We start from the raw sequence: 13,489 nt of genomic DNA, 5'->3' as shown, positions 1-13,489 counted from the left end.
AGCAACGGCAGCATTACAAGCTAAACTCAGAAATAAATTAAGTGCTACAGCCAACTACTTTTTGTTGTTGAGAAGTTCTAGAAACCTTTTCAATTCAGACTGAAAATGTTCACAGAAACATACAAAAAAAAAAAAACCATCCAGTGGAAGAGAGATACTGTAGTTTATGAAAGACAAACGACACTCGATGTTTTGTCTGCATTTAAACAGACTATAGGATGACACATCCAAGCTAAAATGGATTGAAATCTCTTTCACACAGTTCCAGTAGGATTTCAGAACATTTCTGTCCTCCAGCGCAGTGTTATATCGGGTAGAGCTTGTTAGTTGCAGCAAAAGTCCTTCTTCAGATATAGAGAAATGGACCATCAGCGCTCAGTCTTTGGGGCATTATAACTTTGGGTAAACATGGGATCATAATTATTCAGTACACTTCAACAGAAACACTCTGAATTCATAATACACTTTCAGTCCATAAAGTATTGCCCCAAACATCATTCAGGGAAAAACAATAAAAAAAAAACATGACATCAAATCAATCAAAAAGTGCAACTCCTGCTTCAGAGCTACAGGTTTTCGTTTAGGGTTTCATCTTAATTTTTGTACTTAGCATTGTGCTGAAGAATAAGACAAGGGACCTGCACAGACAGACCCTCTTAACAAAACCTATTTCTGTTTAATCAATGGGAATGTTTGAACTAAGACATGATCATACATGGCCTAGTTCAGTAAGGCTTGGGACCATTCAGGAATATTCCACAGATTGCATTTGAAAGTAGTCACACAATGGCCAGCTCCAGTTCAACAAATATGAACACTTAGTGTGTCCTGTAACATTTTTGATAGTCTGAAACAGACTCTCAAAACAAACAGGATCAGTTAATGGATTTTTATAATCCCCCATGCAACACTTTTTAATATACAATGGTCTAAAAAGTAGGCCTGTATAGTTTAACGAAGGTCATTCCAGAAAGATGTCTTCTGTGGGGCAGGAATACTCCATGTGTTCCTTGTAGAACTGCTGAAATGCTTTTCTGTTAACCACAAAACAACAGAGGTTAATCTGTTTTTATTGCCAAAAAAAATAATAATCTTGCTGAATGTGTCATGTCTCAAATATCTCGTGCACATCTGATGTGTAAAACTGTGCTGTGACTCATTTTTACTTATATAAAAATAACTGGTAAGAGGACTCAAGACTCAGACTCAGACTCACCCCACAGACTCGGCTAGCGGCTTGGTGGTCTCCTCTGAGAAGAAAACGTGACAGGCGAATCGTTGGTAAGCAGGATGTTTAGTGATGAGCCCAAAGTATCTGAAATATCGAACACTTACATGAAATATCATCTCTACACAACAAGTATGTTCAGCTTAATCTGTGCTAAAGATGTCATTTTTAACAGAAATACTCTAGATGACTCAGTCTGACACTGTCATGATTATCAAAATCAAGAAAGAAAGAAAGTGAGTGTAGGTATATTTCAGAGTTTTTCTTTTACAGTAGTGCAGTCATACATCTAATGCATAGATCCAAGATTTTAAAACAAGAATAAGAGGCCTGAGGCAACAGGATCCGACCTGGATAAGATGTGAGAGTGTTTATGGTGGAGACTGGGGCAGAGCTGGCCCAATATCAGTCCAGAACAAAACAAGTCATATTGTGCCACATTTGGGCCAGATGTAAACATGATTTACAGACCCGGGCCAGATATTATGATATTTGTGGTGGATCTCGGCTGATTCTGGCCTTTGCTTGCGTCAGATAGTCAACGCGGACATGTGTCAACATTGGTCCACGGAGCAAAAAGACACCGAGCCAGATCTATTTTACGGATCTGGGTCGGATGCTGCTCTACATTTTGCATGGATCTGACACCGTGTCCAGTTGCTTCGTGGGCGGTTCCCTGCATTTGTACTCTTGGTTTACTCACTTTTTGTTTTTAGGGTGGCAGCCACAGAAAGAGATGTTCTTAAGCTGGAAAAAGTGACAGCATTTATCACCCTGTGAAAAAGAAAAGAAACGAATACGTTCAGAAACATAACGACCATAAAAAGAGATGCTAGCGCACAATGATAATTCTAGCCTATGGGTGGATTTTCAGTGTCGTTATGGAACATGGTTAGATTCCTAAATCCTCTGCTATGCTTCTGTGAACTTTTGTAGTCACGGGGTAGAGAGAGCGCACCCACAGGGCTGATTACACGCTGTCTCATGACTGGTACTTCGTTATGCAACTGAGGTGTTATGTCATTGCAATGTAACGTGAAATCCTCATGGTGGCAATGTCAACTCTACCGTTACAATGGTGTCACTTCATGTACGTGTTGTAATTTCAGTTGAAATTCAATGAGAACTCTTTTAATCTATCTTATTATATTGTTTAATAACAAACATTACCAAATCTCACTTAAAAATCTAATTCTCTGACAGCTTCCCAGTGTGAACTCTGTTATATAAAATACACTGTAGGTGTGGTGATGTGTACTTCGTGTGCGACATAAATACCTGTTTGGCACTAACATACCCTTTCAGCGGTTTGGCATTCATCTTGAACTATAATTTTCACTCCTCTTTGACTGATCTCCAAGATGCATGCGGAGGGAGGACTAAACTGCATTGTTGTTCTCCTGTTTCTGGCAATCTGAAAACGAGACACGATAATCCCAATAAATCCTCACGTCACTTCGCTTTACAGTCTCATTAAATCCAGATTTTGATTTCAGTATTGGTCTATTTTTACACGCAGAACAACTTATTTCAACATATTACTTGGAAAATATATATCACAGTTCAGAAAGGTGACCGTGTCCAAATTTCTTAAAATTTAAAACCTAAGGCAAACAATTTCTTCGTTTCAAAAGTGAAGCGTTTAATAACAAGGCGCTCCTACGATTGTAGAGGCGCACATCAGGTAGTCGATGAGTATTTCATGTGTATGCAGTTTTGAACGTTATTTATTTATTTATTTTTTACCAATTAGTAAGTTTAAAGTTGATTGTTCATCAGCCATGAATTGAACATCTGTTAAAGTAATGTGAACTTATGGTGATGCCATGTCACTATGAAAAGCTGTTAGCACCAAGCTAGTGTGGCCGATTTTATTCTCAACCCAAAAGTGGAAAGGAAATAGCTTTGTTTTATATTAGTTATGTGTCAGTACTTGTGATAATCTGCACTATTCTGTAGGATAGTTTGAATGTTTGAAAAGTCAAATCATCGCAGAGTTTTGAATACGCTGCAGGTTTCATTATATGCAGAAACCTGCATCCTGCATCATCTCTCAGGTAGTTACCTGGTATTTGCAACAGAAAGTCTAAATTTAGGGTCTTAAAATGAGAACATTTCATGCAAGGTCATAAAATGAAGCTATTCAGGAGGAGTCATACCTTCTGCATAGCTGCGCACAGTACATCATTCCCTTTGTGATATGGCACTTGAACAGAGCCGAGGAATTTCACCCAGAACGTGTCCACCCATTCGCCCTTTTCCTCTGATAGCAAAATAGAAGGAAAATTAATTTAACAAACAAAAAACAAAAACAACAACAACAACAAAAACATTAGCATCACACAGGTGGGGCTGACGGGGTGGAGTGTGATCGTAATACCTGCAGCATGTGCCATTTCTTTGGCAACCTTGACGGCATAAAATGCCGGGAAGATGCCACGCGCACCAGTCCGCATATTGTAGGCCTCACACCACAGGTCCTCTGACTGTGCCTCCATCAGCAACGGGTCGTCTGCCTCCAGCTCTAGCTCGTCCTCATGACGAGGGACAAACCTGTACACAAACCACAAAACAGCATTCATTTAGGTTCTACTGCACAGCTGACTAATCTGATTAGCCTCTTGCCCCCTCCACTCCACCCCACCCTACCCTACTTGCCGTTTTACAGTCAGTTGAGGTCATGAATCGACAAATTTTCCATTTAGCTAGTACGTTTGCAGATTTCTGCTCCACACCCTACTCGAAACACACAGTAAATCAAAGCCCTGAGGAGCATTTGATTGCCAGATTGATTACAATTGGAGGAGAGGTTCAGTATCCCAGATTTGCAAAAAAGAAAAAGAATAAGCCAAAAAACAATAGCAAAAAGCTATGACATGGCCTTAGTGGCTATTTGAAAGAAAAACCTGTACAATACTAGGTCCTTATGCTCTGTATTCAGTTACCACTACACTTTAGGGATGAATACAAACACAGGACCAAATTCAAAATATTATATTTGCCATCTGTACATGAAAGTGATGCCTGTGCCCTCACTTGTTTGATTCAACTTCATGTTCATCCAGGTTTGAGTTGATTGATAATAATGCTGTAAGTACAGAGATGAACACTGTTCAGTGTATGAATGGGTTTTCATTACTACCAATATGACTCAGATCTCACACATTTGATAGCACAAAGGAAAGAAGGTAAGGAAAGGCAGCCATTTTAGGGTGTGGAGTAAATCATTCAGTGCTAATTTGTCAGACGTTTGTTGGGTGATTCAGTGAAAGCAGAATTCTGTACTCTACCTGAAAACTGCTCTGTGGCTTTGTTCTCTCTCCTCCCCATCTATTACACAGGAGAAGTGGCCGAAGGACTCAGCCCCTGAGAGATAAACAGCCAAACAAAATTTCAGGTTTTCACTTTCATCTCTTAAAAAAAAAGAACTGAACAGAGGCTGGGGAGGAAAAAAGTCACATTTGGTGTAAACAGTTTCCACAGGATTTCATCATATTAGTGTCAGCGATTGACAAAGCAGCTATTATAGGGTTTCTATTGAGATGCCGGCAAGCAGCCCTTCTTGGAAGTTCTGTGCTTAAAATGGAAAGCACTGTGTGAGCTGAACGTCAAGGCTTTTTTTTTTTTGTGTGTTTGGCCTTTAGCCATTCTCACTCATGCCTCTTTTATTCCACTCTGATATTTTTAACAGCATTCCCCTACTTAACTGCTGCATTAGAATTTTTTTTTGTTTTACGAGAACTAAAGGTCGATACCAGCTCACAAAATGCTTAAAACTCACCGGAGAAACGTGGTTGTCTGTTCACAAACACATTAAGGAACTTTCTAGAGCGAGGTAAATCCGATGTGGTGTCAGTGGTGGAATCTCCTGACAGGCCAGATGGTTCTCTCTTCATGCTCTCTGTCCTGGATTCCTGCTCCTCTTCATCTTCCTCATCTTCGATGGCAGACTCGTAGACGGTATTGTCATCACTGTCGCTGTCCTGGTAACCTTGGTAACACTGCTTCAGGCTGACCAGGTCCAGCTGCGCATGCTCATCCACCACCAGAGTATATTTCACTGTATCGTAGGAAAGCCCCGTGGCATCTGTGCTCACAGCTGAACCTTGGGCACCCGAATCTGCTTGAGCAGGGACCCAAGCTGCAGCGTTGCACCCCTCGCTGAGGCTGACGGTCCTGCAGGGAGGCGTGGGGGGGTAGACTTCGTCCTCCTCGCTGATGGAAGGGTTGGCGCGTCCGGTGAGCGGGTGGTAATGCAATGGAGGCAGCTCCGTGTCTGAGCTGATGGACATGCGATTGCTGTCACTGCTCTGCGACAGGAAAGCTCGTTCCCTCTCACCGTTTACCACGGGCGTTAAGTGAATTTCGTCCGTTGCCTCCCGTTCCGCCTTGTTATCCTCCCCGTTCGCTTGATGGTTGTACTTGTTTTTCTGGTCTGCTACAGAATACCTCACCTGCTCCTTGCAGCCGTTCACGGCATGGTAATGGGCTTTCTCCAAGCTAACAGGCCCCAGCCGACTATCTATGGCGGTCTCCCTCATGGCTGTGTGTGTGGAGTTGTGTGCTTGGCAGAGGTTGTGCGAAGTAGTTGTAGGCTTCTCCTGCTCCTGGGTGCAGGGAGAGGCTCCAGCCTTGGAGGAGGTGGAGACTGGGCTACTGGGCCTCACATCTTTCTGTACTTTGTCCCCTTCAGCCTGCTCAAGCTTGGGCGTCAGATCCCCTGTTACACACACACAAGCACAAACACAAGATCATTTATTAGGTAAGCATCTTAAAAGGAAAGGACTATGGAGAAAATATCCATTCCATTTTTTTTTATGTTTCACTAAGTATAGAAGAGACTGAAATGACTTTTTGTATTTATGGCACACAAAATTTCAAAGAAAGTAACATTCACCTATTGTCTTGAATTCTACAGTCGAGAGCCTACTGACAGATATTAAATCACTGAGACACAATTAGGCACTCTGCTATATTTCTATATGTCTTTAGAAAGCTTGAGATGAATATGGAGATTTAAGGCTGAAAACAGCAGTGACAGCTGCTGTATGTTTAATGGACGGACTAGCATTGCTCGTAATGAATAGCGTTATTATGGTCACCCATTGTGTAGAAATACAATCCTTCTGATTACACAAGAATGAGTAGCAGTGTTTTGGGCCCTTTGCACATTATGAAAAGGTAACTATTCTCTCATGTTGGAAATCAAGCAGGACGGATCATGACGGTGAACCGAACGATGCCATGTGTTTACCTTTTATAAGGGGTGAGGATGAGTGTGTTTTCTTCTCTTTTCTTCTACCTTTTTCTCCAAATGAGTTGTTATTGATTGTGTCCTGTGGCGATGTCACAGATAGAGAAGGGGAAAAAGGTTTGGTTGAGTAAGGCAAACACAACTGGAGACAACAATGAGAGAAGACATAAATAAGAATAGACATAAATAAGTTCCTATCATTGTAAAATAATTTAATGGAAATGGTTTCCCCTTACATAGAATGTTACCTTTAACTTTATGTGAATTAAATTCTTCCTCAAACACGGTTAGTAATTTTTGACTGTTAATTAAGGGCCTGAACTGATTAGATACTTGAGAATTTGAAGCTATCAAACTATTTAAGTGCACACTTAAAGCTGCCCATCCATTTTTGCACAGTTCACTTATAGTTAAGGTAATATTGCAGTTAAAAAAAAGGGTAAATCTCATCTTCAGGCGTTAAATTACTCAATGATGAATTAATTCCAGCAAACATATTTGAAACTTTATGGGTACATAAACAATGTTAACAATAGATTAACACTACAAGGTACGGAGCAGGACGAGTGCATTTTACCAATCATTGTTGATGTTACTAGCATCTCTCTCTCCCTCTCCCCTCTCCCTCTCTTCCTCTCCCCCACCCTCTACCCCCCCCCCCCCCCCCCCCCCCCCCCGCCCTCTCCCTCCTTCATTCCCTCTTCACACTCTAACTTAGGCAGGCAGCTTTCACAACATTTCTAAAGTACAAGTTGCCTACTGAGTCAAATGAGTTTATCAGTTACAACTCTTTGCTGTCATTGTCATTGGTCATCGCTCCTGTCATTCATACCTCTCTGTTATTAATTGCACCAAGGCATATACAATTCACCTCGCATATTTCCATTCACCTTCCTTTTGTTTGAAAAGCGAATGTAGCTCTAGATATTCTTCTTAATGCAAAAAACCCCCCATCAAAACAATTAACAGTTACAAGCTTCTTCATGCTTAACTGTATTACCCACGTACCGCCATATGACTGGACCCAAATGTTTCTTTTATTAATCAATTCTGCTTTTCCACTTGGTCATGAATGCAGGGGAAGTGGGATGGTGTCTTCATACAGCCCTCACCCTGGTGATTCTCATTCAGTTAACATGGCTGAGAGTAACAGTGCTTCCAGGAAGAGGAAGCTAAGAGAATGTTTACGGCTCTTATTGCTGACTCACAGCTCAGCCACCCTCACACAGCTGGCTCTTATACTATCAACCCACCCCCCTGTTGCTGTGGAAACAGAGCAACTGAAAAATGCGGGGGACTCGGCCAATGTGTGTATATTCATGTGTAAATCTGTAGATATTTGTGCGAAGTATGGATAAGTACCACGGCAGGGAAAGAGAGAGAGAGAGAAAGAGAGAGAGAGAGTGGGTATGGATCCATATTCCTTAAGATACCTAACTTGGCTAGGGTGGCAGCTCCAAGTGTTTTAGTAATTTGACATTTTGGCCAATCTGAAGTTTAAGCAATGAGTATCATCCCGTGTCCCTGAAGGGGGCAGACTTGATTACTATGACCATTTACAAGAGCAGTTCAGTATGAGGCCATACAGAATGAGATTCCCATAAGTAATCCCCATTACGGCCTTTGAGCCTTTAGGCTGAGCCAGGGCCGAACGACAGACGTGAGCAGAGCCGACACGCCCAAGATTAGGGGATTACAGAACGGAGACTTGCAACAACAGCCAGGCAGCCACCATCTTCTCCAAGCCAATACTGTCCAGGTGACCCGGTTAGGACTTAGCGAGCTTACGCGCCGCAACAAGCCATACAACAGAGAACCGTGATACCGGTACTGTTATATAAACACTTGTGCTTTTATGATACCAGAGCTAATCTGTGTTCATCTTCAATGGGCAATGCACTATTAGGGCCGTCATAAACCCTGGCCTGATGTTAACATTGCTTTCATGGCAGTTTCATATTGGATATATACAGTAAGTGTGGGGCAGATATTTCTGAGCTGAAAAATGACTGAAACTAGTTTCTTTGTGACAATCAGTGTAATTAATAGGAGGCAATGTTAAAATAAAATACTAAAAGTAATGAGGGCACGAAGTGTTGCAATGCACCAGGACATATATGGTGAAACTAAAAAAAAACTATGTCTGTTGTCAGATTTCGGTGAGTAAGTAATCTCCAAAAAAATAATGTATGATCCTTCTGATAGAGGATACAAACTGTGCTGTGTGATGTTCACAGTGGTCAGTCGGAGCTAAAAGCCTTTTGGAGAGATTAGACAGTATACTGTTCTACAGGCCAATTACTTAAATCATTCTGCTCCTATTCCAAAGATCTGACAGCAGTTCCCACACACACAACTCCTTCAGGAGGAGGTGCTTACACTGTTCACTACTTCAAAGCCGTGTGAGTTCAGCTCCAGAGCGGAGCAGGAACAAACCACGGATTAATATGCCATCACTTAACTAAAACATGAAATATTAGCACACAAATTCGCATAATTCCAAGACGGTAAAATATTTTCTTCTTCTGAGTATTTAGACTCTAAATTGGCCAATGATTTAAATCATGCTCTTCTACAAAATATCCAGAATAATACTTGGCTCAGATCACATTTTCACAAGAAGCTTTATATGCAGTTGTCACACAATATATTTTTAGTATTTTTTGTTCATTTATATCAGCCTTTGTGTTTTAAAACATTGTATGTACTTGTCTTTTAACAGCTGAGTTGTACTGTTCTGATGATGTCTACTACTTTTCATGCTTTCAGATTTCATTCATTTGTAATTCTGCTGTCAAGTACTTTATTTTATATTCCTGGTTCTTAGTCATCTTCATATAATTTATAAGAACAGGGTGATTTTACTGTTACATGAAAATACAGTACCCTATTCTGTGACCTCGACAGGTCAGGAGTAATAATCTCTCCTGTGTGTGTCTGATCAAATCACGGTGATGGGAAGCCCTCAGCAATGACTCACAGCGGGTGGGCCGGCGGAAAAGCAACTGTACCACGTCACAGGCATCGGCAGTGACACAGCGAGAGTGTGGAAACGTCAGCAATGCCACACATTTCAGAGCAGCACCATTCTGCCACTTCCATCCATCCATCCATCCTTCATATTCTACAACAGATTCTTACGCTCTGTTATGTCCGTTAAATAGACCAAATTAACATGCGCTGGCATGGGAAAGATGAAGTGTTCAACAACAAAACACACAATGATCTCAGCCGTGATGCCTCAGTAAATCCTATGTGAGATTTCAGCTGTAACAATGAGAATGCAACATGCATGACAATGAACTGAGCCTTAACTGTCCTGTCAGCTCACACACATCTTTATCTACCTCTTCCAGCTTCTTACACAGAAAGGCCCAGTTGACAGCTGCCAAAGACCCACAGTACACTCACCTGAGTCCGAGGCACCTGGGGGAAAAGATTCAAGGTGGTGGGTCTCTTGGGCCGGTATGTATCCATAGCGACAGAGTTAAAATCCTTCAGTGGGGGTGGCTGGTTGACAGCTGGACCAGCTCCCTTTTCCTCCTCCCAGTTCTCAGAGACGGCATCGATAAGCTGTAGGGCCCCCTCCTCTTCTTCTTCTTCTTCCTCTTCTTCTTCCTCGTCTTCTTCCTGGTTTCCACCCACTGCATCTATGAGGTCCAAGTGCAGCATCTCTGTCTGCAGCTCAGCCACCTCCCTCCTCTTAGTGCTCTCCACCACGCCATTGGCTGGCTGTGTCACATGATGCTGGATCAGGGAAGAAATGTTTGAGTGAGCAGAGAGTAGGAGCCGCAGTAGAGGGGGAGAGTGTTTATGTGTGAGAGAGCGAGAGAGACAGAGAGAGAGAGAGAGAGAGAGAGAGAGATGTGGTCGGCCAATCCTGGCTCAGCAGTGACATCATCCTGTAGCTTCTCTGTCTGCCTGTATAGCAGGCTAATTCAGTAACAGAAACAATACGGGTCTTTGGCAAATATAAAATAAAATAAAAATAATGGTCTCAGCTGTGGAACATCACCTCAGGCTTCTCCAAAGATTAAAAAGAAGAAGCAGACTGCTTTGATCTTACAGACATCAATATCTATCCTCTGTAAATGATGATACCCTAGTTAAACCAGCAGATTCAAATTAGCAAATAACAACAACAGTTGTTCATCCCCTGGCCCAGAAGTTGTACGCTATCGGTAATAAATTTAAATAACAGTGTGTACACGATCAGAGATAAATTTAAATAACAAATCTCTGATGAAATGAGACAGGGCCAGTATACTTGGCTCTGCTCTGCTCTTTTGGCATTAAAGACCACGATTAAGCTGATAATTGTGTCTCATCCCCCATTAGCCAATTGCCTGTCTTCTGCTTCTCCCATTCTCAGCTCATTCTCAGCCTTCAGGTTGACAGACTGTCTAAGCATGATCATGCACACACACACACACACACACACACACACACACACATGCACACGCACACACGCACACGCACACATGCACACACACACACACACACGCACACGCACACACACACAAAACACGCCAGGTAGTCTTAGTAGCTCAAATAAGAGCTAGTAGGGTTAGTATCTTGAGTATTTAAATATCTTGAGTATTAAAAGGGAAATTTGCTGTGAAACACAGCAAATAGGTTATGTGCTTCCATTGTCTGTAATGTCAAGCTTTATATTTGGTCAGAGAACTACCAAAAAAAAAAGAAAAAAAGAATATTAATATTAAAAAAAAAAAAAAAAAGAATATTAAAATATATAGTCTTTAAAAAAGTCAATGACCATTGAAAATGACTGCCCCAGTTTAGTGGAGGATGTTGGGAAGGCAGTGGCCTGGTTTATGGGTTTAAAGAGAAGATAAAGCTGTGATGAGTAGAAACATGAGCACATGTAGACTAAGCTAATTGAACAGGTACAGTAATGTTCACGGTAGAGTACACTACAGTGTATGAAAACACCTGACTTCTTACTTCAATGTCCAAGTCACTATGACTGAGGCTGATCCCATTCTCATCGGTGATCTCCGTTACCTCGGACAGGTCATCGTCCTCGTACTCCTCCAGGCTAATATCATGTGTGAGCCTGAGTAGAACACACACACACACACACACACACACACACACACACACACACACAAAATACAGGCTCTCTCTGTCACATCTCTACAACAGCATCAGACATGTTAGATTGTAAATACTGCGTAACTGTGTAATTCTATGTACGTAGAATGACCAAGCATTTGGAAATGTCTGCATTGTTAAGCAAGTTTTAGTACAATAACACAACACATTTATCTTAATGACATATAAAGGAAAAACGAAACAGTTTAAATCCGTCGCTTTGTGCGGTTTTCTTCATATAGATTGTTGAATATTTTAATCATAACAAAAAAATCTCTGGTTTTACAACATGATTGCATTATTAGGTAAAGAATTGGTAACTTTACGATGGGCAGTGTTTTCTTCGTATATTGCAGACTCTGAATGAACTTACAGACTGTGTGAATTAACTTATGCAATGGTTTGTATCTTGTGCAATATCTTTATGGAATTTGGCTTTACAGTGAGTGATGTCGTTTGGGTCTCAGTGGACCTCCCAGCTAATTACATCATTACGCATGCAGAAGAATCTAGAACTCTACAAACCGTATGTCAGCAATTCCTATTGACATTTGCACCATTGTAAAACAACACCATACAATGGTTGAACCACCCTAAACAATCCTTTCAAAGAACAAATAAACAAAAGCAAACAAAAAAAAAAACTAAGCAAACAAAAACAAACTAACAAACAAACCGAACCAGCCCTTGGTAACCACAAATCTCCAGAGTTCGCCAGATCAAATTTGTCTTCGGATTAATTCCAAAAAACTTTGGCCCACTCCCTGCTAGAGGAGGTTTCTTGTCTGAAACTATCAAAGTGAGATCTTGGCAAAGTCTCCATGGTGAAGAGGCCATGTGAGTGAAGAAGCTGTACCATTTCTCCCACTGTTCCTCCATCCAGCTCTCTCCATCATCAGTGGGCTCCATGGCCAGACGGAGCACCATCTGCAGGGCGTGGGTTAGACCAGGAGCGATGGAGACTTCCTGGATCAGCTGGCTGACGGTCAATTAAGGCACCCTCCCTCTTGACTTGACTCCGTACCTCAGGGTCTTCCACACACACACACTCATTTGCTGCACGACAACTCAGACTGAGCACGGGAGAAGATCGAAGAAGCCCTGCTTTTCCTAAAAGAAACAGCCCCTTCCATCTCTTCCTGGGTATTCCTGTCCTGTCTGTGTGTGTGTGTGTGTGTGTATGTATGTCCTCTCCTTCAGTCCATGGAAGTGAGTGGGAAAGGAAGAAAAATATACAAGGGAGGGGAAAAGAGAGAGAGGGAGAGAGAGAGAGAGAGAGAGAGAGAGAGAGAGAGAGAGAGAGAGACATAGTCCAGAGCAGACCTCTGTAGAAGCCTGCCACTCCCATGATGAATGGGCTGGATCGATGCGGCTCAAGTTGCCACCTCCACACAGAGGAGGTCCTGCAGCAGTGGAAACGCAAGGACTGGAATTGTATCGACAGGCTGAGAATAAAGTCAAGACCCCCATCCTGTCAGGCTGTACTCAGGTAGCAGAGAGTGCTGCTTTAGAAATCTCTCTCTTTCACAACACTGTGAATGGTTCCAAGTGGGTATGTACAGTGTCCTGGGGAAAGGTTGAAGGAGATGACTGAACAAAAAAAAAAAGTGTTAAAATACTATTCTTAACACGTTGTGAAGGATGTTATTGTTTTTCAAAATCTATTTCCTGTGTGGACTCTCTGTAACTAATTTGGTAAAACTATAACGGATCTTATCCATCCATAATCTTATGCTCTGGAGCTTTCTGAAGCATAAAAAAATAACAAGCTATGCCCCCCCCCCCGCCCACCCCACCCCCTTCAACTGCAATCTCACGTGTGTCATTACGTTAGAAATGCTGATCCATGGAAAGGAAGCCCAAACAAATTCAATATTGATGCTCTGGAGACT

General features: G+C 41.9%; 1 protein-coding gene across 1 annotated transcript; it reads right to left on the bottom strand.

The window, feature by feature from the left end:
* Positions 1-961: 961 nt before the first annotated feature.
* Positions 962-12,524, bottom strand: mapk8ip1a (mitogen-activated protein kinase 8 interacting protein 1a). The gene is made up of 12 exons (XM_030784835.1): positions 12,454-12,524; positions 11,448-11,559; positions 9,894-10,229; positions 6,483-6,564; positions 5,010-5,948; positions 4,519-4,594; positions 3,626-3,781; positions 3,388-3,505; positions 2,526-2,642; positions 1,932-2,002; positions 1,217-1,315; positions 962-1,034 (listed from the first exon to the last, which is right to left on the bottom strand). The coding sequence occupies exons 1-12, from the start codon at positions 12,522-12,524 to the stop codon at positions 962-964; spliced, it is 2,250 nt and encodes a 749-aa protein (XP_030640695.1).
* Positions 12,525-13,489: the final 965 nt, after the last annotated feature.

This window comes from Chanos chanos, chromosome 1 (genome assembly GCF_902362185.1).
Source record: "Chanos chanos chromosome 1, fChaCha1.1, whole genome shotgun sequence".
NCBI lineage: Eukaryota > Metazoa > Chordata > Actinopteri > Gonorynchiformes > Chanidae > Chanos > Chanos chanos.
Note: the sequence above shows the minus strand (reverse complement) of the source record. Positions and strands in the feature narration are given on the sequence as shown.